At 38.9% G+C, this 26,427-nt stretch overlaps 1 protein-coding gene across 1 annotated transcript in view; it reads right to left on the bottom strand.

Annotated features, from left to right (window-relative positions):
- baz1b (bromodomain adjacent to zinc finger domain, 1B) overlaps positions 1-16,526 on the bottom strand; it is a 78,504-nt gene extending 61,978 nt beyond the window's left edge. The window contains exons 1-4 of the mRNA XM_073053644.1: positions 16,176-16,526; positions 10,481-10,597; positions 5,589-5,733; positions 3,029-3,233 (exon numbers count right to left, since the gene is read on the bottom strand). Coding sequence (XP_072909745.1) covers positions 3,029-3,233; positions 5,589-5,733; positions 10,481-10,597; positions 16,176-16,291 — 583 coding nt within the window. The 5' untranslated portion in view covers positions 16,292-16,526. The remainder of the gene's footprint in view (positions 1-3,028; positions 3,234-5,588; positions 5,734-10,480; positions 10,598-16,175) is intronic.
- Between the last annotated feature and the right edge of the window lie 9,901 nt (positions 16,527-26,427).

Below are 26,427 nucleotides of genomic sequence, written 5' to 3'. Positions count from 1 at the left end.
GCAAAGTGCATGAACATACACTTCCCTACAATATATTCCATCTGCCACTTCTCTGCCCACTCTCCTCATTTGTCCAGGTTCTTCTGCAAACTTACTGCTTCCTCAACACTATTTGCCCCTCCACCTATCTTAGTATCATCCAGAAAGGTTGGCCACAAAGCCATCCATTCTATCACCCAGATCTGTAACGTATGATGTGAAAAGTAGTGGACCCAATACCAATCTCCATGGAACCTTCACTAGTCACAGACAGCCAACCAGAAAAGGCCACTTTATTCCCATGCTTTGCATCCTGTCAAGTCAGCCAATCCTCTGTCCATGCTCACATTTTTCCTGTAAAAATGTAGGCTCCTATTTCATTTAGCAGCCTCATCTATAGCACCTTGTCAAAGGCCTTCTGAAAATCCAAGTAAACAACATCCACTGACTCTCCTTTCCAATCCTGCTTATTATTTCTTCAAGGAATTCCAAAAGATTTCTCAGGCAAGCTTTTCCCTGGAAGCCATCTGGTCCAGGTGACTTATCTACCTTCAGACCTTTCAGCTTTCCTAGGATCTTCCCCTTAGTGATAGCAATTACACTCACTGCTGCCGCTGACACAGGTAGTTCAGACATGGTGCTGGTATCTTCTATAGTGAAGGCTGATGCAAGATACTTATTCAGTTTGCCTGCCATTTCTTTGTTCCCCATTACAACCTCTCCAGCATCAAGGGTGGAGATCGTGATAGTAAACTTCCCCATTATCAAAGACCTCCAATGGTCCTACTCAACATCATTGAATGTTTTGACATGAGAAAGATTGCAACAGCTGTTTGAAAATGATACAGTTTCATTTGGGATTGGAAGAGATAACGAGGGCGGGGTTAAAAGAAAGTACAGTCAAGTAATAAGACATGGTAGCTGATTAAATATGCAAATAACATGGAACTTGTGGATTTGCGGTGTAGAAGATGCAAAAATAGAGTGAACAGCTAGACACCTTTCCTAGGGCAGAAATGCCTAACACAAAAGGGCATAATTTTAAAGTTATTGAAAGATGATAGGGAGAAATTTCAGAGATATAGTTGCAAGAAAAAGTTTGTGAACCCTTTACAATTACCTGGTTTTCTGCAATAATTATTTATAAAATGTGGTATGATCTTCATCTAAGTCACAATAATAGACAAACACCATCTGTCTAAATAACATACAATTGTACTTTTCGTGTCTATATTGAACATATTGTTTAATCATTCACAGCCCAGGCTGAGTATGTGAATCCTTGCAATTAATAACTGGCAGAAACTCCTTCAGCAGCATTAACCTCTATGAAACATTTCCTGTAGCTGCTGATTGGACTTGCACAATAGCCAGGAGAAATTTTAGACCATTCCACCATACAAAACTGTTTCAGTTCATCAATATTTCTGGGATATCTTGCATGAACAGCCCTCTTCAGGTCATGACTCTGACTTGGTCATTCCAAAACAAGAACTTTCTTCTTTTTAAACCACTCTATTGTTAGTTTATTCTTGTCTTTCAGATCATTGTCTTGTTGCATCATCCAACTTGTATTAAGCTTCAGGTGACAAGACTACTACACTGACATTCTCCTGTAAAAATGTCTTGATACAATTTTCAATTCTTTGTTCCCTCAACGACTGAAAGCAGTCCAAGCCTTGAGGCAGCAAAGCAGCCCCAAGCCACAATGTGTCTTCCACCATACTTCAGTTAGGATGAGGTTTCTGTGTTGGTGTGCAGTGCCTTTATTTCTCCGAATGTAGCACTGTGCACTTCTACCAAAAAGTTCAACTTCTGTCTTATCTGTTCACAGAACACTGCCCTGGAAGTGTTATGGAACATCCAAGTGGTCTTCTACAAACCCAAGACTTGCAGCAACGTTTTTTTTGGGGAGCAGTAGTTTCCTCCATGCTGTCCTTCCACGAACAGCATTCTTGTTCAGTGTTTTTCTTATAGTGGACACATAAACAAGACTTTAGCAAGTTCTAGAGATTTCTACACGTCTTTTGCTGGTACCCTTGGGTTCTTTTTCACCTCCTTCAGCATTGTACGCTGTATTTTTGGTGTGATCTTTGCAGGATTCAATAGTACTAGATTTCCTCCATTTGTAGATGAACACTCAGGTCTTTGGAAATGCTTTTGTAACCTTTTCCAGCTTCCAGCATCTCTACAGTTCTTCCTAAGATCCTTTGAAAGTTACTTTGATCGAGGCATGGTGTACATAAACAGGTCTTTCTTGAGAAGAGCAGGCTCTGTCAGTAACCTGACTTTGCGTGTCTTTTTTTAAAAAATAGGGCAAGGCACTTCTACAACCCACACCTCTAATCTCATCTCATTGATTGAAACACCAGACTCCAAAGTTAAGTAGAAGGCATTACCCCAAAAGTTCAAATACTGTTTTTGAAGCTAGACTGTGATTGTTTAAATGATGTACTCAGTTTTGACAAGTAGCACAACTGTTTGTGTGTTATTAGTTCAGGCAGATTGTGTTTGTCTATGATTGCGACTTAGATGAAGATCTGACCACATTTCATGAGTAATTAATGCAGAAAACCAAAACAAGGGGTTCACAAACTTTATCTTGCAACTGTAGTTCTGTAGTTGGATGAATGAAAGAAAAATGGAGTGTGTGTGCACGTACATGCATGCATGTGCTCGTGTGTATTAACTGATCTTAGAGTAGGTCAAAAGATCGGCACAACACCGTGGGCCAAAGGGTCTGTACTGTTCTATGCTTGAAGAAAATATTGTAGGGTAGAGTAATTTATTGCCATGGGGAAAAGGTGCAAATGCAAAGATTAAGCTATAACTTGGAAAATGCAAGTTGCGAGGAACTTGAACATGAAGATTGAGTGGAATCATTAGTAAAATGTGGGGGGGGGGGGAGAGAGGAGGAACAAAAAAACTATAGCAAGAAAGGAGGAATAGTGTTGCAGGATTTCTGTCATTAACACAGAATGATTGGCTGAATATTCACATCAATTCCATGTCCCTGCCCATTCACCCATACAAATAATGTTGTGCATACTGGTGTTGCCTTCTCTCTTGCTCTCCACTTTGATGCAGACTTCTGGACCAAGGTTATTATCTTGTGCCACATGACTGGAGTTCTCCTTGTCACTTGAAGGTGAATTGCACGACCCTTCAGTTTTCTTCTCAGAAGATAACTCTTGCTTCACTTCCAGAGGATGTACTTTTACCACCACCACTGGAAGGATTTTGTTTTCCCCAACCTAATAGGAAAGTAGCAAGTTATTTTTAGTAGCCACTATTTTCTGTAACACAAAGCCGCGTTATCTGCACATCTGTCAAGAGACTCTAGTTGAAACAAAATTATTTATCTTTTTCACCCACGTAAATTCTGTATAAAAGTAAGTTTTATTCTGCATCTCAAATTTATGGGTAGTGATTTGTGAATTTTGTATGGGCAAACTTCCATTAGTCAAATGGTATTGGGGTCACCTATATTAGCATGTGACAACCTAATACAAATACAACCAAACTATTTTAGAAAAATAAGATGACACCCTTTGAGCCAAAGATGAAAGTCATTAAACACTTCCCCCAATACTTCATGCACATCTTTAATTTTTTTTAAATGTATCTTTTTGCCTAAAGACCATGTAGTTATGTTAATGTTCTGAGTTACCAAGTTCTGGTATTTATTTTTGCTAATGTACAGCTTTACATTCTAAAAGATGTTGCTTAAAGAAAGCTCACATTGTAATTTCTAGCACATATAGAAGAATCTTAGTTATACCCAATTTTATGAAAGTACCATTTTCAATGGTGCACAGGAAAGCAATTAATGCAAAAAACTCCAAAATTATTATAGCCAAAATTTCTGGCTACAACCCATTAAGCCATTCCAGAAATATTTTTCAAAGGAAACACCCTGGTTTCCTTGACTGCGCAAGTCTAAAGAAGACACTCTCAAGTCCCAGCAAACTCGTAAGATTGAGACTGCTTGATCCCACCCCAAACCCGAGTTTGTGTGGATGCTGTGTAATTTGCTATTGTTACAAATTAGTGCCACAAAACAAAAGTACATTGCATACAATTAAAGGAATATTTATGTATCTTAACTAATGGGTTAGTAAAGAATAACAAAAATGGGCCCATTCTAATTAAACAGCTAAACATGCACAAGTTGGAGCTCATCTTGAACTTCTCTGTCTCTCACGCGCTGGGCCCTCGGTCAGTGTAAATGCTCACACCACCTTCTGAACATCGCTCACAATCCACCTCGAACAAATGGGTCTCCCACCAGATCGTACGCTACGACCAGTTCTCCCCAGTGTCTTCTCTCTTCATCTCCCGACGAACAAAAGCACCAAACCCAACCTTAGTATCCCTCACCAGAGAAACCTCCCCTTAATTTGACCATCATAACTGAATGGCACACATTTCTCCTCATCTCTCATCTTTAACAATAACCCAAACAAGCTGCTCTTACAGAACTGTCAAAATGAAACACATACAGTACGTTCAGAGCCCTTTTATAAGACTAAAAATGATTGGGGAAAGAGAACTTAACCTTACTATCCCTATTGAGAATTGGGATAAAATTCTTCAATTAGTTAATACATCATCTATATGTGCTAAACATTCATTAATACAGTTTAAGGTTGTGCATAGGGCTCATATGTCCAAGGATAAATTGGCTCATTTTTATTCCTATATAAATCCTATTTGTGACAGATGTCATTCTGAGATAGCGTCTTTAACTCATATGTTCTGGTCATGTCCGCTTTTGAAAAAATATTGGAAAGACATTTTTGATATTATTTCTGCGGTATTGAACATTGATTTACAACCTCATCCTATTACTGCAATTTTTGGTTTACCAATGATGGACTCACTCCATTTATCTTCTTCCACTTGTCGAATGATTGCATTTCTTACATTAATGGCTAGAAGGTCTATTTTGTTGAATTGGAAAGAAATTAATCCTACCGTATTTCATTGGTTTTCTCAAACTATGTTATGTCTAAATTTAGAAAAAATTAGAAGTGTTGTATTTGACACTTCTATTAAATTCCAAAAGATATGGAGACCATTTATTCAATATTTTCATATGATGTAATATGACCCTGTTCCAAGCCTATTTGTTTTTCCAGTTTCGATTTTATATATGTTGAGAGGATCGGAGTTGACGACACTGATGATTTTGTATTTTTGTGAGATATTATAAACAGCCCTTTTTTTCATTTTTTTCTTTTTTTGTTTTTTCTTATTCGTTATTAGATTATTAGATTAGGTTTTTTTGGCATAATTTTTTTTTCTTTTTCTTTTTTCTGTTTTTTTTAATATATATTATGATATACCTAGGTTTGCCTTGTTTATTTGTGTATTGTATCGTCCATGATTTGGGAATACTCATTTATACTGTAATCATTGCTTATGTATTCTTTCATGTTCAGTTGAAATGTGTATGTTTGTAATCCCATTATCTATGTATCAATTTTATTTTGTTGATATTAATAATAAAAAGATTGAAAAAGAAAGAAAGAAACACATACAGTGTAACAGTAAAAATATGAACCAGGCCATTACACAAGTTTCTACAAACATATTCCAAAACTAACCTGGAATTCACAACGCTCTCCCAAAGCAAACTTAGTCATGATTTCCATCCAGGTTTTGTCAACTAGTTTGTCCAAGGACAACGTACTATGATGAACCATTTCCAATACAGGCTTTTCAAACCATACTGGATACTCCTCCTTTAGCCTGCAGCAACAAAGCAGAACAAGGTTAAAAAGTCACTATTAAACATAATAAAGAAAAAAAAATTACCAAAGATTTAAAAACTAATGGTCAAAAAAATTATGGCGAAGCCTGAGTTTTAAAAAGCCTTGACTGTACAAACAGGTAATAAGTTTGAGAAATTTAAATGAGTAGAAAATGGAATAAATCTAGAGTCCAATGTGTACAAGAAATACATCGGAAGAATAGCTCTAATGATAAATTAACAACCATCTGCAGGTTTCAACTGTTTCTATATATTTAACAGATCACACAAAAGCAGATCCAGCTCAGCTAACCCAACCATGAAAGGGTGTCGATCTGAAATGTTATCCATTCCCTCCCCCCAAAAAAATCTGTGGCCCATTCATCATTTTACATTTATTTTATATTTTCAGCATTCACAGAATTCTCCTTTCACACAGCCCAAAGTGATGAAACTCAATCCCACAAAGGTTTATGGTATCAAGTTAATACCCTTGCATTAACTGCAGACAGATCCTCAAATTGCCTGATGGCAAAAACCAGCACAATGTTGCAAGATAACACCACCATTGACTGGACTGATCAAGGCTCAAAATAACAAATGGCAAACTGAGATTGCAGCAGACAGTTGCTTGCAGGAACTGCTGTGTCCCAACACTGTAATACTATAGCTTCATGGCAGTAACCAATCTAAACTCAATGTAGAAGAACATGATAAAAGCAGCAACAAGCACAAGTAAATGTTAGGGCTTATGATGAAGCTAATATGCAGAGCTGTACGTGACAGAAAGAAGAAATTGAATGCTACATAAACAGCTCCAAATTCACGTTCAAAGAATCTATTAAAGCTCTGCAGTGTTGCCATATTCAGTCACGAACACCAGTGGAAATTGTAATTAATGGCAAAAAAAAAACAAACTCATCTCCATGATTCTCAAATAATGGCAGAAATGTGAATACAAACTATAAAAACAAAGTGCTTGCTAACACCTTCATCTAAAAAGGGAAGAGGGGATGACTCATCTTAAAATAAAAACAAAAAATACTGGAAATACTCAGATCAGACAGCATCCAAGCTGCCTGAGAGAAGCAGAGTTGTCATTTCAAATATGGTTCAAAATCCAAACATACCACTTGTCAGCTGCCCCAAGTTCTCTACTACTGGAAAGTGGAAAACAGCTTAGCTACATCTTAACAAAAACTCTAAATTCACTCCTGGTCATTACTAGCAACCTACATCAATCACTATACTGATAAAAGATGTTGAAGTTATCGAGTAAAATTTATTAATATCTTTCTCACTAGTGTGAAGCTTTATTCTGGATATGACCTAATAAATTAGCAAGTAACATAATGGAACATAATTGCAAAGTACTGAGCATCTTCAACAAGAGTCTCCAGCAATGTCCCCCAATATTTACACGTGTAACCTTGAATCTTTCACTATCAATAGTCTGAGTTTGGAAGCATGGATGTAGTGGGAAACTTAATCAGATTCTGAAATGGACTAGCCACATAAATAATAAAGCCACAAAAGCAGATCAAAAGTTATGAATGTTACATTAAGTGATTCACATTCCATGCCTTTCCACCATTTTAAAGACCCTTCAGGCATCACATGGACTTCTGCAACTGGAAGCCATCTAGCTTCAATGTGCTTCATGTACCATCTTAAATAACTACTCTTTCCTTAACCAGCGCATCATGAACAATTTGTAAAACGAACAGCAGAAACTCAGCAATGTTTTCGTTGTAACACCTCCCAAAAATATTATCTCTATCCGCTACAAGGATAAAGATAATAAACGCAAGGGACTATCATCTGTAAGTATTACTTCAAACTACACAGCATCCTGACTTAGACAATACTGTCCTTTCTCAACTCATGCTGAGCCAATATCCCAGAACAGTTGACTGTATTGAGAACAAGGATAACTAGGGATGAGAATTAAATACTAGCAATGTGAATGTTTTTTCAAATCTCCCAAAGCAATGTTACTTGAGATTTACATAAACCTTTCAAAGGTATGCAAAATCATGAGGGGCGTAAATAAGGAGAATGGCCAAACTTTAACCCCTGGGTAGGGGAGTCTAAAACTAGAGAGCACAGACTTAAAATTTTTGAATTGGCCCAAGAGTCTCCAGGGGAAACTTCTTCCACACAAATGGTAGTTTGTGTATGAAACAAGCTGCCAAAAGAAATTGCTGTTCTTCTGATACAGGTGTCCCCGCTTTACGAATGTTCACTTTACGCCGCTTCGCTTTTACAAAAGACCTACATTAGTAACCTGTTTTCACGCTACAAAAAGGATTTTTGCTTTTACGAAAATTTTTCCCCATATAAATTAATGGTTCTTCACTTTACGCCATTTCAGCTTAAGAAAGGTTTCATAGAAATGCTCTACCTTTGTAAAGGGGGGGGGGGGGGGGAGGAACACCTGTATTCATATTCTACCTGGGTATTCAACAACCCAATGCAATTTCTGGTCATACTTACCTCCTCTGTTCCTCTCTCCTTTCTTACAATCTACTTTCAGTCCTCCCATACCTATTCACTACCGCCTCACCCCCCCCCAATCAATCACCCATTTTCATCCTGCCCCCTCTGATTCCACCTACCATTCATCTACTAGATATCCTCCACCATCTGCTCATTTCTCACCTAATGCTTCCTTAATGACCTTGCTTACGTTTCAGATTCCAGCAAAGGTAACTTCTGTTTTTCCTCCTCAAGCAACTGTCCTCACCTTCACTCTCACCTCCCCATCTGCTCCATGTGCCTGCCATCCTTCACCCCTCCTTGATTCAGCTGTCACCTACTAGTCCCTGTTTCACCCCCTCCTCTTTATACTGGCTATCACCCTTTTCCACTCAGTTCTAATGCAGGGTATCAACCCAAACACAGACAATTCCTTCATACACCCCCCACACTGCTCATCAAGCTGAGATCTTCCAGCAGTATTTAGCTCTGCTTTCAGCATTTTTATTATATTGCAACCCACTTGATCATTTTGAAATGTTACATTCTATTCGTCCAAAGCAGAAATCAGTATCCCAAAAATGACACATTCAATTGTATCCTTTTCTAAATTAATTCACTCACTTTATGCAACATCTCCATGACGACAAGAATCCATGCTAAACTACAAAAATATATCAAATTCAGAGTTAACTATTTCCTTCCATAAATACTGATTTTACATCAATTTTTAAATATGATCACTTTATCTACTCCTCCATCCATCCTAATCTTTCTTCTTAAAGATAAAAGGTATCCACACTAGTTTGCCTCTGATTCCACCTTGGACAATACCAATCAAAAATCAATCATGTCAAGAATCTTCATTTAAATCAAAATAAATGGCTAACAAAAGAGTACCACAGGTGGGGCAGGATGGATACAGCAATATACAAGTTAACATGGCAACATAATCAAGATCCCAAAGATGAGCTAGAGGCTGCTATTGTAAGGAGACAGAGTCTGCAGTGTACTTATTCTACAAAGTGAAGGATGGATAACTGTAGCAAATACAGTTCATTTAGAACTGTATTTGCCTGGTCCTAACCTAGTCCTGACAAAAGGTCTCGGCCCGAAACATCAACAGTGCTTCTCCTTATAGATGCTGCCTGGCCTGCTGTGTTCCACCAGCATTTTGTGTGGGTCATTTAGAATGATCTGCCTGCATGAGCGGTAGTTCATGGCTTTCAAATGAAATTGGATCAGTAGAAGGATAAAGGAGAGGGACTTACAGCAGTACTTTACAGATAAGGGCATGGACTAAATTAAGCTAATGGTCATCTTGCATTATTATTTTATGATTTATACCAGTTTAAATTCAGTTGCATCCAATTAACAGAGGGAATAGCAAACTGAAAATTAATAAGATGCCAAACTTACATTTAAAAAACATAAAGAGTACAGATAAGAGATTAAAATAATTTAGAGCAACAAAGGGAATGTCTCTTCTTTTCAAAGTTCCTAAGCTGCACTCAATATTAGAGACTTCCATAAATTTATGTGATGATTGCAATAAAGTACAAAGAACATATCAAGCCACCTGCATGCATACAGGCTCAAGTTTCTCCCCCAGTCACATCAGGCAGTGCGGCCACCATTACCAGTGTCCCAGTATTTGTACAGCATTTCAAATCCACAAATTGCACAAATCAGCTCCTATTCCAGATTAGCCTAATGATACTGTATTGAAGGATATAATAAATTAAAAACTTTCCATCCCATGAGTCTGTTTAACCGCTAGCGATATAAGTTAAACCATCAATAATTTTGTATGTATCAATCTTCATCAATTCCCAAATCCTGTGATTAATCAGAATTTGTAGCATTACATCTAGCCACAATACATCAGAGATGAAATGTGCATATAATTAATATGGTCGATTGAAGGGTTGGGGCAGAGTAGAAAAAGGTAAAATAGAAAGGGTGTGGGGGGGTGGATTTTTAAAATAAACTTCATTACCTCTGAATGCTCCAAAATGCTTACAAAAGGTTACTTTTGTATGAAACCCCAGTCAATTTACACACAGCAAGCAGCAATACTGCTCTAAATTAACATAAGTTTCTCCCTACCATTTTTCATTATCTATCAAATACAACAACTCTTAAAAGGATGTTACCACTACTTATTGTTAGCAATGGTTAACAGAACTTACTGCAGCAACAGGTGGAGTCAGATTTCTCCCAATATATTAATTGTATTTTGTGTGAAAGCATCTGCCATATACTTACAGTTCAGTTACTTCCTGCTCCTCCTCCCAGGCCTCCTTGTGAGTGAGCTGAATGCTGCCCGTACTTTTACACGTCCAGATTCGCTCTGCATATCTAGACAGTCGAGTTTCATATTCTCTGAGTAAGAGCTCAGGAAAATAATTAGTAAATTTAGCTTGTGCATGGAAGCATTGAAAAGCAAGTTATATTAGCACTTTCACACTTCTGTTCCTTATACTGTATCACATAGCTGAACATGCTTCTTTTCCCCAAATTTCTCTTTAAATAAAATTTTTCCCCACTCTTTTTGAACATACCAACTGCAGCTGGGACTTAACCTCAGTTTATCTATTCACAACTTGAAAGTTACTTGTAAAAGCATGGTTACAGATAGAGCTCATTTGGAACTGACATTAGTGCATTTCAATCAGAAATATGACTGGTACTGAAAAGCTCTACCCCTATAACCGTGGGGCAGATACATTTCCTGGAAATTCCTAACATTGACAGCCATCAGAGTATTTCAGATGATTATTATGCAGGAAGTAAAATAAGAAAAAATTGACTATACTTAACCGAACTACTGGCAACCTCATGCTCGCAATTCCTGTTCAGATTTTCCTTTTTATATTGGAGTACTTCTACATTAAACTGTGCTTTAAAATGAGGCGATTTCAGGACTCAACAATGAGACCTGACCACATAATTCCATTAATTCATTGTTATCCCCAAAACAGAGCACTCATTGCATCTACACAGTGATTTGAACTAATGAAAACTATAAGTGCACAGCCGGATACATTCAAAGCTTATTTGCTGTTGATTCATAAATTGTTCATCAAGGTGCTCTCACAACAACAGATAAAGAAATACATAATTATTATTTCAATGCTGCTACAATTAAACACATTGATATATGATTTATAAAAGGGCTAACTTTTTTTCCCCAAAGCTTCCAGACATAAATCTGTGGCTGCTTTGCAATTAAAATTACCAGGGCAAACAGCATAATGACCAGCAGGTTGAGCTTTCAACACCCCAAGTCATCATTGCTAAAATAGACCAGAATCGTGATGGTACTGTAAAGCATCCTGCTTTCATCACATTTGCACTGCATATTGCATATGCACTTTTCTCAGTTTTCTTTGCTCCTATTTCCTGCTTTGCTATCAAACCACTTGGCACGTTCCTACAGATATGAAAGATCCAAAGCTTCTCTAAGGATCAGAGGTCAACCATTCACTTTTACTTCCCACTAAATCCAAAGTGCACCACTTAATATAGACTGGGGAATTCAATGGAACTGGTGACAAATTCATGATAACTTGAAACCACACACCTAGAAATGGGTTGAAATTTTCCCAACTTTCCCTTAAAATTCTCATCTGTCGACTATAGTATTAACACCGCTTATGAAGTGCAAAAACATCACCAAAAAACTACTTGATTCGAGAATGGCCAGTTATACCTAGTAGCATAAAAAGTTACCAAGTTAAATTTTCCACACAAGGTGATACTCAAGAGCAGGCAATGCCATTACAAAACAGGAAATGTTCTGACAACCTGAAGGACCACAGCAGGGATTTAATAAAATACATAAAATTTACAAATGACATTTGGATCAACAAAGACAAACTGCTATAGTTCCAATTAATTGTGTGCTTTCAGCTATTCAAATTGGGTGACTTTTAACTTTTAAAATAACATTTTTCAAATGTGGAAATCTCAAGACTTGTTGACAAATTTAGGTTTATTCTTGGCTTACTCTGTTGCTTTGCTCCACAACTATTGTATTTACTCCAGAGTTTGCTTTACAGTTAATATTTAAAAATTAATATTAAGTATTTAAACAGTAATAGTTAATAGTTTTTCATACATCACTGAATATCAAAAATATTTGGGCTAATGGGAGAGGGAGAGAAGACCTGATTAGCACAATGCAGTTTGATTGTAGCTTGGAAGCTTCCAAATTTTCATTAAGCTTCATGAGTTTCATAAAATGTGGGTAAAAGTTATTTGCAACATAACTGAGGTACTGAAATTAAAAACTGATTTTTAGATACATTTTCTTTAGTAATATGCTAAAGATGCTTAGTAATGACAATGTACTAACTTTTACCAACCTTCAATAAATACAACAATAAAGCATGGGGTGCACTGACAACACCAATTGAATATTTAAAAAGTTACAAACACAGTGGATTCTGGTTCGTTGGGGTAGCTGAGACAACTCTTGAAGAACAAAATCTAATTAAATAGCAACAGTTACTAGTTAATATTTCAAAACACAGTGATTTTTGTTACTAATAGCTAGTAGGAAATAAGCAGCAAGACAATTCAGAACTGCTTTGCTCACTGTGGTTTCAGGCTTGGAGATATGAGAAATGGCCAGGAATAAAAATGAAGGGATATCACTACTTCAACAAGCTAGGAACTATGAAGAATTTGATGATCTCAACAATCATCTTGAACATTACAACGAAAATGAAGATTTGGGGGATTCTTTAACAGAAGCAGATTCACGGACACAGGAAGTGGGAAAGAAGCTACTAATTGCGAGCAAGCACATTAACTAATTATAATCCTCCAGCACATCATGGTCTGCCAGTAGATTAGTGAGACTGCTGAACCCGGCACTGTTGCTAGCCCACCCCGGGACAACTTGGCACACTTCATGGGGGTGGGCAGGTTCTCTCACTTGCTTACTCCTGAACATTTTAAACTCCTGTTACACTCACTGAATCCTGCCGACCATGCCAAATGTTACGCAGAAGCAGATTAACAGACAGTTAAGTGGAACAGGAGACAGTGATAGTGAGTAAGCTCATTAACTGTTTATTTACAAACAGTGAGACACTCAACCAAGCATCTAAGTCAAACAAGCACTTATCTAAGCCCCTTAAGTTACAAAACTACGACAAAACATTTAATAACACTTCTAACTCAAGCTTGCACTTTGTTAAGTCTCCCCAAGTTACAGAACTACAACACTGAACATTCAACAAACAGGTACTTAGTTAAGTGTGCGCTCGGGCCCTCCTTTCTGCCGTACACCGATGTAATGGTCCTTCAGCCCTGGTTGTGACTCAGTCTGAAGGGGAACCCCTAGCAAAGACCATGGCTCTCGCATATGCTATTCTCATACACCTCAGAAACAGAAGCCGGTGCCGCGACATGCAAGTCAGCCAAAGGGATACAGCTGCCGCATCCTTTGAATGGGCAGATCAGCAACCAGCATGGAGGCGGCGGCTTTCAACCAGAAAGTAAGTTAACCCGTCACATTACAAATGCAATCATCGAAAGCACTGTATTGAAGGCAGTCTATTACCTGCACTGTGTCTGTGCTGATTTTGTTCATTTAGTCAAAAGAACATGGCAGAGTACATTGGATGATTTCCTCCATCAAGAACTAATATAGTTTTATAGTACTATAGTAATATTGGTCATGTTATAATTTGTTTTGTATTTCATTTAAATACATATTGCACTACTCAATTAAATGGTAGTTGGTCTTTTATTAGATACCATTTTAAGAACTTCCATGAAACTTCAGCAATTGGGCCAAAATGTACTGGTCCTGATGTGTCTTAATTAACCAGAAACCACTTGTACTTAAAAGCTGAGTAACCCATCATTTAAAACTATCACTGAAATAAAGAGTCAAATTTATATAACAAGTCATAAATTCAACAAGACACTCAAAGATCATTTCCCAAAATTCCACTGCATCTTATCTAGTACAGTTACTGTTTAATATTCTTAAATGCCGGCCTAATTGCTTTTTTTTTCAAAACACAAGTTATTTTACAGCATCTTAAATTAAACTAGCTGAATTGCAATGCCATCAAAGCATTCTAGACCAGGAGCTCAGAATCCAATGATCAAGTTACTGAACTACGGGACCCATCCTATTAGCAGGATGCCTCTACTCTACAGAGTTTGAATGAAACTCCACATTTAGGTTAATATAAGCAACATAAAATACAGTACAGCCCACAAAACTACAGTGAATCTGTGCACAGTTACTACCATTTGTAAACAAGCTGGGACTAATTACAAGATCACCAAAGCAGGTCTAAAACATTTTCCTCCTCAGTTGACAAGGCCTCTACCACTCTACAAATGTATTCATTACTGTGCAATTGCCATGAGAAACGGGAACCAAAGCTATGAACAAGAAGTCAATACGGATCTTCTCAACCTTTACCAGAACTGGAAAAACACAAACAAAACTGCAGTGCCGTCCTAACATGCATCTACAAACCTGTGTTCATAGTTTTAAAAACACAGACATCTAAACTTCGGAAAACTACAAGTTATACAATCTCTAGAAGGCCCTATTTTAATCGTACTTGAAATAAAATGTTTTCTTTCTCAAAAAAAATCTTTTCCAACCCGAAATTCACAATTGTGATACTTTGTTTTACCAGGTTACATAAATGGCTGAGCTTCTGCACGGTAAGTGTAATGTGTTCCATTGGGCACATTGCACAAACCTATATAGGCCTGAAACCTAAGAAGACATAAACAGAGTGGGCATAACCATAGCAACCACTTAAGGAGAAATCCAAAGATGGCCTTTTACAAAATCTAAAATTTTAAAAATCTATTTGAAGTAACTTAACACGATTCTACATATTCTCCTAAAAACCCCCTTGCCTAAAATCAAAAACGAAAGGCAGACTCTTATATTTTAAGATGCCTCAATTATATACCCAACCTCAAAATAAATTGCCAAATCAAAATGAGAGTTCTCCAAACAGAAAATAATGTTGCACGGCTTTCTTGAAAATCTACTTTGAAACTCCTTTTATAAATAAAAATAGCAACATTAAAGCTCTACAGTCATAAAGCCTCAAGGCCATCGACACCCAAAAGGTTACACAACAGTCAACATTTCAGGCAAGAATCCCTTAAGGTAAGTGATAATTATATAAAACCTCCATATCCTGGGATAGTGAATTAAGAACAAAATGCTGGAAGTACTTAGCAAAAATCTTATCGCCATAGCTACATTCTGTGGAGACAGCAATGGGGTTAATATTTCAGCAGTTAAGTATTTCCAGTCCTTTGTTTTAGTCTTTATTATAATCCTCAACTGTTCAGTTACTGAGCATCGATGGGCTTTGATTTTTCCTTAAAATTGAAATATCTTCAGCCTTTCTGCACGAAGCTACAGCTATACAAATTCATAATGATCTTTAATATGGCAGATAAAATGTGGGAACTATAGGGATTGTTCTTAGAAACTGTCAGGGCAACATTCGCAATATGGAAGAAAACGATGAAACAATCTTCGAACGCTGTAAAAATCTGTTCGAACGTGAACTCCATTACACTCAGAGTGATTCTGAGACCAGGTTGGAGCCTGATATTCAGGCTCCTCTGGGATCCCAGCGAAAAGGCATCGGCGAGTAGGCCCAGACTGTCCCAACTGGGCCTCTCGGCAATGACGAACTTGTGGAGTTAAAAACAAGAGAGTCTGAAGTCGCTTAGCAGGGCCACGAAACGGATCAGGGCTGGGGTGCGATGCCTGACAGACAGCATGACAGGACACTCAATCAGTGCCGCCCTCGCCACAGCTGCTCTGACTCTTGCTCGGCCAGCAGCAGGAATAACATCAGGTCCTGCCCCGAGCCCAGACAGGGTCCCTGGGGAGATGGATGCCGTCCCTGCCCCAACACCGACATCCGGTATCTCCGCAATCTAAGGATACTCGTTGCTCCTGAACCCCTCGCCGCTGTGCTCGATCACGTAGATTGTCTCCTCTGACGTTATGTCGGTAAGCGGCTTCGCCAGCGGGAATGGCTTCCTGCCCAGCAGCGGCGCCATGGTCCTATGTGGGTGCCGGCCGGTTGGCCGGCTCCGTAGGAGATGGGCCGGGCGATCGAGGCCTAGCCAATCTCGCCGTTCGCACCGCAGTAACGGGAATGGTCCAAAGGGGCGAACCCGTCGCTCCGCTTCAACTCGAGAGTTCAAAAATGGCGGGATTCCACAGCGGCGCCGCTCCTCACCGGCAGCTCCTCACCTCCCGCCGCCGCGCAGTCTACCCCACTACCGGAAGTACCCGCCCGCCTCACGCTTTCATTCGACACCTGGAAAACAGCGTCACCTAGAATAAAAAAGATCTGCCTTCCAATTGGATAATACCGCTGTCGATCATCCCTGCAGCTTCGGTTCAGGCGCGGGTTTGTGATGAAGGTGAAAGGTTACGGCCATCGAGTAAGCGGCGACGGAAAGGAAGGATGCAATTTAAATTTAGTTTGTCTAAACCTTACATTCGATGTAATATATAATCATTTTTATGAATTATAATATTTGATTTTGTTAAAGGAAGGTTGTTTATGTACGCACAATATAAAGCCGCTGCGAACCCTAACGACGGGTGATCGATTGGACGAATGCGTCTAAGAGGCGGGCTTACTGGTGGCATTTTCAATTATGATTGGCTTTCTGGTCGATCTATCAAATCGTAGTTGCGCTTGATGGCCCAGTTCTGCATTTTGATTGATTGCACAAATCATCAATCAATGTCAGTAAGTGTGGTTGCAATGGTATTTAAGGTAGGTAACGGTGCAGGAATCAGAGCGATGCTTTAGGCCTCATTTAGAGCCAGGTAAAAACAGTAAGAAGTGCAAAATAAGATACATACACATTGCCTAGAGCTGAAGAAGAACGACATTTTTGTTGACGACCTACCGAAGAATGGATTTATTCTTAAATGTTTTTTTCTCTGAAATAAAGCTCAAACTGTGCAGACTCGATGGGCCGAATGCTGTTTCTGCTCCTATGACTTTTGGAAATTGAGAAACCGCTATATTTTCTCTCGCCTCAGATATAGCTCGACTTGCTGACTATTTCTAGCATCAGGCAGGTGATAGTAGTGTAGAGAGCAGAATGTTAGCATGGATTTAGTGGTCTTAAAAAATCTGCTTTAATGCTCAACAACCCTTTGTTTAAGCTGTTCATAACAAAACTGGCACAAGAGACTGGATAGATAGTTTTGCAAATTAAACATACAGAATCCAATAAAGAAACATTAGTTCATATTGCCTGATTGCTCCATGTTTGGCATCTCTAATCATTCGCAATATTTCCAAGCACTGGAATCTTAAAATGTCTTGCTGCTCTTAATGAAGACTATTCACAGTAACCACCAGGGAACATCAAGAATACTCTGCATTCAACAAAGTTGAGGCTGAACTTTAGAATTCAAAAAGCAATATAACAATAGGCCACCCAATCCCTCATATAGATAGATAGATACTTTATTCATCCCCATGGGGAAATTCAACTTTTTTCCAATGTCCCATACACTTGTTGTAGCAAAACTAATTACATACAATACTTAACTCAGTAAAAAAAATATGATATGCATATCATATTATTACTGAGTTAAGTATTGTATGTAATGAGTTTTTGCTACAACAAGTGTATGGGACATTGGAAAAAATGTTGAATTTCCCCATGGGGATGAATAAAGTATCTATCTATCTATCTATCTATCTATCTAAATCACTATCTCAAAAAGCATTAATAATAGCTTTTAAAAAGTTCTTAAGTCCTGGCGGTAGAATTGTAAAGCCTGATGGCATTGGGGAGTATTGACCTCTTCATCCTGTCTGAGGAGCATTGCATTGATAGTAACCTGTCACTGAAACTGCTTCTCTGTCTCTGGATGGTGCTATGTAGAGGATGTTCAGAGTTATCCATAATTGACCGTAGCCTACTCAGCGCCCTTCGCTCAGCTACCGATGTTAAACTCTCCAGTACTTTGCCCACGACAGAGCCCGCCTTCCTTACCAGCTTATTAAGACGTGAGGCGTCCCTCTTCTTAATGCTTCCTCCCCAACACGCCACCACAAAGAAGAGGGCGCTCTCCACAACTGACCTATAGAACATCTTCAGCATCTCACTACAGACATTGAATGACGCCAACCTTCTTAGGAAGTACAGTCGACTCTGTGCCTTCCTGCACAAGGCATCTGTGTTGGCAGTCCAGTCTAGCTTCTCGTCTAACTGTACTCCCAGATACTTGTAGGTCTTAACCTGCTCCACACATTCTCCATTAATGATCACTGGCTCCATATGAGGCCTAGATCTCCTAAAGTCCACCACCATCTCCTTGGTCTTGGTGATATTGAGACGCAGGTAGTTTGAGTTGCACCATATCACAAAGTCCTGTATCAGTTTCCTATACTCCTCCTCCTGTCCATTCCTGACACACCCCACTATGGCCGTGTCATCAGCGAACTTCTGCACATGGCAGGACTCCGAGTTATATTGGAAGTCTGATGTGTACAGGGTGAACAGGACCGGAGAGAGTATAGTTCCCTGCGGCGCCCCTGTGCTGCTGACCACCGTGTCAGACCTACAGTCTCCCAACCGCACATACTGAGGTCTATCTATCATATCTATCTTGTCATTCAGTTTTACTATGGCTGATCTACCCCAGGTCTCAATTCCTCTTCTCTGTCAGTTCTCATTAACCTCATTGCCATATTTTTACCTTATGTATCTCTTTCAAAGGGTGGAGCTTAGTCAAGATGGCGCTAAATGGTGACTCCTTTGCTTTCATCTTCAGAAACAGCTCTATTTCCATCTTTAACATCTCCAGTTTTCCCTTTCAGGGTTCTTTTGAAGACCCTGACCTGGAGTTATATGCTGACTTCGGTTCTTTGCGGGAATGGAACCCACTCTCGGGATTTCATGACTGGCCATTATCCAACATGCTAAGGGCACGGCCTAACAGTTCGGCTCGCCTTTGGAGGCCTAGGATCTTAGGGCTCTGGAAACGGGCGGATTGAAGGTCGGTGTCGTGTGAGCTGGAAGATCTTCGGCTGTGTGCCCAGAGACCTGAGATCTTTAGGCATAGAGCTCGGAAAAGCGACGCAATGGGCTTTTAACCAGCAAGTTGTTTGGTATTGTGTCCCCTCTCGCTGTGAAATGGAAACATCTCTTTCTCACTTATTAGGGAGAGAGAAAGAGAGAGCCTGTGGTATGTCGAATACCGGGTGTACACATAGTCTTTGGGGTAACTGCAAGTCTGCGTCTTTGCTGTTGCTTTGCTCATGCTTGGTGATGGGTCCCGATGCTTTTCTTTTTGCTGGTGGTGGGGGAGGGGGAGATCATGCTTGCTGCTGCTTATGCGAGGGAGGGAAGAGAGCTGGGGGGGACTTTGGGGTTCTAACATTTAACTGTCATTCATTCTTTGGAGCACTCCTCTGTTTTTGTGGATGGTTGCGAAGAAAAAGCATTTCAGGATGTATTATATACATTTTTCTGACATTAAATGTACCTTTGAAACCTTTAAAATGCAGCAGCCACCACAACCCTTCAGTGAGAGAATTCCGGAGTTGTCCCACCCTCTATTCATACACACCTCAGTTTTAAATGTCCTGCCTTTTCGTAATCACATCCCATTGTTTCAAGGGACAACAAATTTTTTCTTGCCTTATCTCCTTATACCTTGATTCATCTTTTATCAATGTCAGTTCTCAATGCAATTAATCAGAATCCACCAGCGTAGAGAATTCTCTTGGAGTGAATACATTTCTCATCTCAGTTCTACGTTGCCTACCACTGATTTTAAGACCATGATCCCCATTTCTGTATTCCAAAAACACGGGGCAACATGTTTTCCTTCATTTATTTCTCCTAATAATTTTCACTAACACTATGGTATTATAAGAAAAACAACCATAAATTTTCCAATCCATCCACATGCCTAAATTATCTCACCCTGGAGTAATTTAATAATTCTGTATCCTCTCTAAAGCTTTCAACATTCTTCCTAAGTCATAGCATCCATAGTATTCAAATTGTGGTCAAAATATTGTTTTATAAAGGTTCATCTAGTTCTTGAATAAAATGCCTTATAAAACTCAGGATGCTGTAAACTTTTTAACTTTTTTCAACTTACATACTGTACTTACTTCTGGATCTCTGTTCTTGTATTCTTTGTTAATAGTGCCCTTTTGTTGATATTGCCCTTTTCTCCTTACAAAATTACAAACTTCCCATTATTCCTGCTTTAAATTTCATCTACCATCTATTTGCCCAGTCACCAGTGCAGGAGCCATGTATCTATTTTCTGTCAGTTTGCATTTTATTTTGTGCTGTGTGCTACTATTTAAGAGGATCTTTCTTCACCCAGCACTTAAGTGCAATTGCAAAGAAAGCGCGGTAGCACCTCTATTTCCATAGGAGTCTGCAGAGATTTGGCATTACATCTAAATCTCTGACAAACTTCTATAAATATGTAGTGGAGAGTATATTGACTGGCTGCATCACAACCTGGTATGAAAACACCAATGCTTTTGCACGGAAACCCTACAAAAGGTAATAGATATGGCCCAGTACATTATGGGTAAAGTGCTCCCAACCATTGAGCACATGTACATGAAACGCTGTCATAGGAAAGCAGCATCCATCATCAGAGATCCTCATCACCCAGGTCATGTTCTTTTCTCACTCCTGCCATCAGGAAGAAGGTACAAGAGTCTCAAGACTCATAAGACCATGTTCAAGAATAGTCACTACCCCCCAACCATCAAACTCTTGAATAAAAGGGGATAACTACATGCTTTTTTTTTGTAATTTATTTTTTCATCAAACAAACATATCTGTAAGATGTATTCCAGACATTGTACATATATATCATATATATCACAAAATCTCCACAAAGTATTTATCTGGGGTATACACTTATAGAAAAGAGGAAAGAAAAAACAAGCAAAAGGAAAGAACTATGTACAAGTAGGGAGTGATCTTTTTTTTACAACAGATTCATTGATTTGTGAGAATAAAATCAGGCCTATGAGTCATTATGTAGTTAAACCATTTTTCCCAGTATGAATCAAATTGTTCCAGCTTTTGATTAACAGATGCTGTTATCTTCTCCATTTATCTGCCTTCTTTATCTCCCATTTTGAATATTTTTTCAAAATTTAGCTTACTTGAGATAAGAATAGCAACTCCTCACCTATGTCCTGATTTATATGAGGAGAAAAACAGATTAGTGAAGCCCATTCTCTTTAGTTTTTTATGCTCATTATCACTTAAATGAGTTTCCTGTAAATATACTACATGGGCTTGTTCTTTTTTCATTTTGGATAAAATTTTCTTACGTTTGATTGGATTTAATAGCCCATTTACATTAAAAGAAATGAATTTTACCTTGTCCTTAACCATCTGTATTTATCTGTCAATGTATCATTGAAATTAGAATAAAACTTAATCGATCTACTCCCTGAACAAATAAGAACCAAGAAACTCTAATAATAACAAAAATGGCAACGAACGTGTGATTCCAAGGCTGACGTCTCTAGTAAATGACCCTGCATTGAACTAGAGGAAATGTCTAGCTGTGGGGATAACCCCTCCTATTTGTGAGTTGAGGGCCCTCATTGCAGTATACATAAAAGTCAGTGAACAAATCCATTACACAGAAAAGATTTCCCTGTGTACTCCTATATATGTGTGTGTGTATATGTATATATATATATATATATATACATACACATACATATATAAACACACATATACATATATGCACACATATATATATACTTATTTTGGTGGGGAAAAAGGAGTAAGTGAGCGAATAAAGATTAGGGATAACTACATTCTTTGAAGTGTTCCTACAACCGATGATCTCACTTTAAGGACTCTTTATCTCATGTTCTCATTATTTGTTACTATTTATTTATATTTGCATTTGCACAGTTTGTTGTCTTCTGCACTCTGTTGATTGATTTTTCATTGATCCTGTTATAGCTACTATTCTATAGATTTGCTGAGTATGCCCACAGGAAAATGAATCTCAGGGTTGTATATGGTGATATTTATGTACTTTGATAATAAATTTACTTTGAACTTTGGGTTATGGTCATTTGTCATGTGGGTTGGGGTATGGTTGAAGTAGATAAGTATAGTCACATATTCAAGCTTTGTATCATTAGTTAGAGAGAGACTTGGTTGGATATTTTTTGTTGATCACTAACTGCTTACATCGCTTATATTGTTAATATCATTAACTTTGCTGTTGCTACACTTGTTTTGTTATTTTGCTTATTTCACTAATTCTGATCGCTCGTCTTTACTGGTTTCAGAATAAAGGATGAAACGTACTTTTATCGACTTGGAGCTCAGTTATTTGGGAGCATGAATGTTCAGTCCCTCACTCAGTCTGTCAGCAGCTTAAATGTTTTTTTCAAGTAACCACTACATTTTTTTAACAAAAAATAGTTTTACCAAATTAACACAAGTTTATGCAAAAGATTGCCTCAGACCTGTTGGCAAAATTGGAATTGCTTTAGGATTACCTGCCACCCCTTTTGTTGATTCATGCTGTGTATTTGTGGTTTGAACACGGTTTTAAATTGCCTGTCCTTTAGGGTCTACTGCTCTTATTGGGTGGTGTTTGTCTCTCGATCAGTCACTTTGTTTTAGTGAAGTACTGAAATATTCTTCCAGTTGCCAACATTTGAATTGAACGCTTTTTGTTTGGTCCAGTTTAAGTGCTGTGGATGTGTGGACAGTTTGTTTGTTGCCTATGTTTATTGTACGGAATATTGCCAGTATACCTTGTGAATATGCTGTGGGTGAACAAAGAGTTAATTGTGAGTTGCGAAGTAAGAAGAATGTAAAATGAGTGATTCGAAGCATGGAACTGATGTCAGCGATCTTGAAGTTGGGGCAGGTAAAAGAGATATTAAACTTACTGCCAAAGCTTTGGTGAGTAGAATTGAAAGTCTTAGAAAGGAATATAGAATGTGAACAAATTTAAAGGTTTAATACCATTAATTAAGGATCTTATGAAAAATAAGGGAAATGCCTTACAAGTGCAATCTCATTTTAAGGATTTGACTAATCTCTGTGAAGCTGTTGCTAAGCAACATCAATACTAATTTCTTTGCTTCCGAAGGACGAGCAGGTGAAACAGAATGAATCTTTTTCAAGCATCGATAGCTATAGCAGTACATTAAAAGAGCATGTGAAACAACGGTTAACTCAGACATTACTTTGAAGATTATGTTGCTGCAACAAATGAATATGTCTCTCACCTTCCATCAGGGGACAAGCCACACCTGCGCCAAGTACAGCAGCCCTGAGAGCACCTCACACCAGGTTCTTGCCCGTTATCGAAAGGGAGCGCCCTCTCCACAGTCCCAGTTTCTGTTTCACCTTGGCAGTCCTCTCCTGCCAGTTGCTATTGCATGCCTCAGCCCCTCCGAATCAGATTCCCAACACCTTCACTTGATCAGACCTGATGGTGAAGGGGACACTGGATCAGAGTGTTGGTGCGTGACCTAGTGGATAAGGCATCGGTCTAGTGATCTGAAGATCACTGGTTCGAGCCTCAGCTGAGGCAGCACATTGTGTCCTTGAGCAAGGCACTTAACAACACATTGCTCTGCGACGTCACCGGTGCCAAGCTGCTTGGATCCTAATGCCCTTCCCTTGGACAACATCGGTGGCATGGAGCGGGGAAGGCCTGCAGCTTGCGCAACTGCCGGTCTCCCATACAACCCTGCCCAGGCCTGCGCCCTGGAAACCTTCCAAGGCGCAAATCCATGGTCTCATGAGATTAACGGATGCCTATTTCCATCAGACAATGTCTCTGAAATTTCAAGACAGGTTTTGACTATGCATGTAATAAATGACCCTCAGTGTGTCATATATCAGCACCTGAAGCTCTGCTGCAGGAAGAAAATCTTCTGTATCTATGATGTCCTCTGCACAGGTTAAAGAAGCGGCTGATTTAGCTGCATTAATGGCTCGTCGACAATTAGTGAAGGGTAAACATACACTAGAAGAGCAAGAGGAACAGCTATGGAAAAGGAAGGAGCAGCTTAAGTTGTGGGAAGAAATTGCCACACAGGTGTCCAAAGTTAATGTGCTAAGGGCTTCAAGTGTGTTGAGTGCTAAAAGTGCTCCAGCAGGACAGTCCCATGGTGCAAATTCTCATTTTGAAAAGGCACAGGGGAAAACAAGATCACTCAATATCAAAGTTGATTCATTTGTCCCTTGAGTGTTTGGGATACATGTACAAAAACCAAGAGGTAACTCAGGGTGTTTAATCTCAGCCTACACTAATGAGGCACTCTGAACCTATGTCATATCCAACAGCTCAAAGGGCTCATGGGGAAATTCACTTACAGCATAGAAACATTCTTGTTTCAGATGATAGAGGTCAAAACAGTATTATTGATATTATGAGGAAGCAAGATGAAATAACAACCTTATTGGGACAACAAGGCATTTCATCTTTGCTTAAAAGTGAGATCAAATCTTTGATGGTGATCTATTGCAGTATCATGCATTCATGGGGGCATTTGGAAACAGTGTTGAAGGCAAGACTGAAAACCATAGTGATTGCTTCTATTTCCTTGAGCTATACACTAGGAGTCATCTGAGAAAACTTAACAAATTGCCAGCATGTTGACCCTAAGAAAGGATATGTCAAGGCTGGGGCTTGACATCATAACAGGAACTGTTATGATAAGGCAACAATAAGTACAGAATTGAGACAGTTTTTTTTATAAACAAATAAAACATTTATCAAACACTGCTCAATAAAAAAATTAAAAGTAAACAAATGACTAACTTAATCGGAAATTAACTGCTATACGGCAACTCGAACGGTTCTTTAAGCGATAAATGCGAACATATTTCTTAAAGCAATAAATGTGATCACAGTTCTTAAAAGTGGTAAATGCAAAAGTCCAAATGATTTACACAGTCAATTAGGAGAGACTTTCCTGAAGTAACGAATTCCTCGACGACATGACGTTACTGCTGATCCCAGCCGAAATATGGCTTGCCCAAAGGATTTACGATGAAGGAAATAAAATGGCTTAAAGGCACTGACCTTTCCTTGGCAAAATGTTGCGTCCAGCTCTTTCTGCTTCCACAATACAGGAGCTATCTCGGATGCAGGCCACTACCCTCTGAATGAGGATTCAATAAGGCCGATCCTGTATTACCGATGACGACACCAACTTTTCTCAATCCTTTGGGTTTTCCGTACTTCGGTAAATTCTTCACTCTCTGACTGGACTAAACTGGCAGCGTTTGGCAAGACTGTTGGCAATAACCTTTGAGACTTAAGGTAGAAAGTAAAACTCCACTTTAAAACAAAACTGCGTTATGAGATAAATACGCAGCATAATGGAGTCACTGACGAATTAAACAACGAATTGACCTGCGTCACAGCAAGGCTTTCCCCTTTTATACCTGTTGAAACAGGCCATCACATGACCTCTCACTGGCGGGAAATTAAATCACCCCACCATCACAAGACCATTACATCATGCTCACCAGATACTCAATTACATCATGGTCATGTGACAGTCACAAGACACCCACGGGGTATGTAACAGAACATTTTGGCTAACAGAAAGTTACATCCTCCTACATGCAAAAGGCTCTTTCATGGATACCTATCAAATCTGAAGATATGAAAGCTCTTCAAGACCACAATCTTCATCTCAGAAGCTGTTGCAGTGCCATGAAAGAAGTGCAGTAAGCTGGACGTGCCTACCAATATGTTGATTATTGTAAGGAAACTGCTCTAAAAGCTTAATCCCAACACTACTTCCATTGACGTTGTTGATTTTATTGAAAAGCAAGTAAAGATTGCTATACACCCAGTGCTTGGGAATACACAGGATGCTCCATCACCTGCAATAAGCAGAAGTATAAACAAAACCAAGTCATAACTGAGCTCTCAGACTCAAGGAAGCTGTTTTGCCACTACTGTGGCCACTGTGAGAAGTAAAACTAAAACTGAACTTGGATAAATGGAAGGGAAATGGTCTCATCAGCAAAAGGGGGTTTTATCTGTTCTGAGAGGGTGTGAACACATCAGATTTATGGCAAGTATCCCAGTGTACTTCATATTCACTCTGACAAAAGGGATACAGAATCAAAACAAGCTGTGAGAGAATGAGACACAGCAGTGA

This window comes from Hemitrygon akajei, chromosome 8 (genome assembly GCF_048418815.1).
Source record: "Hemitrygon akajei chromosome 8, sHemAka1.3, whole genome shotgun sequence".
Lineage (NCBI taxonomy): Eukaryota > Metazoa > Chordata > Chondrichthyes > Myliobatiformes > Dasyatidae > Hemitrygon > Hemitrygon akajei.
This window is presented reverse-complemented; position numbering and strand designations above follow the sequence as displayed.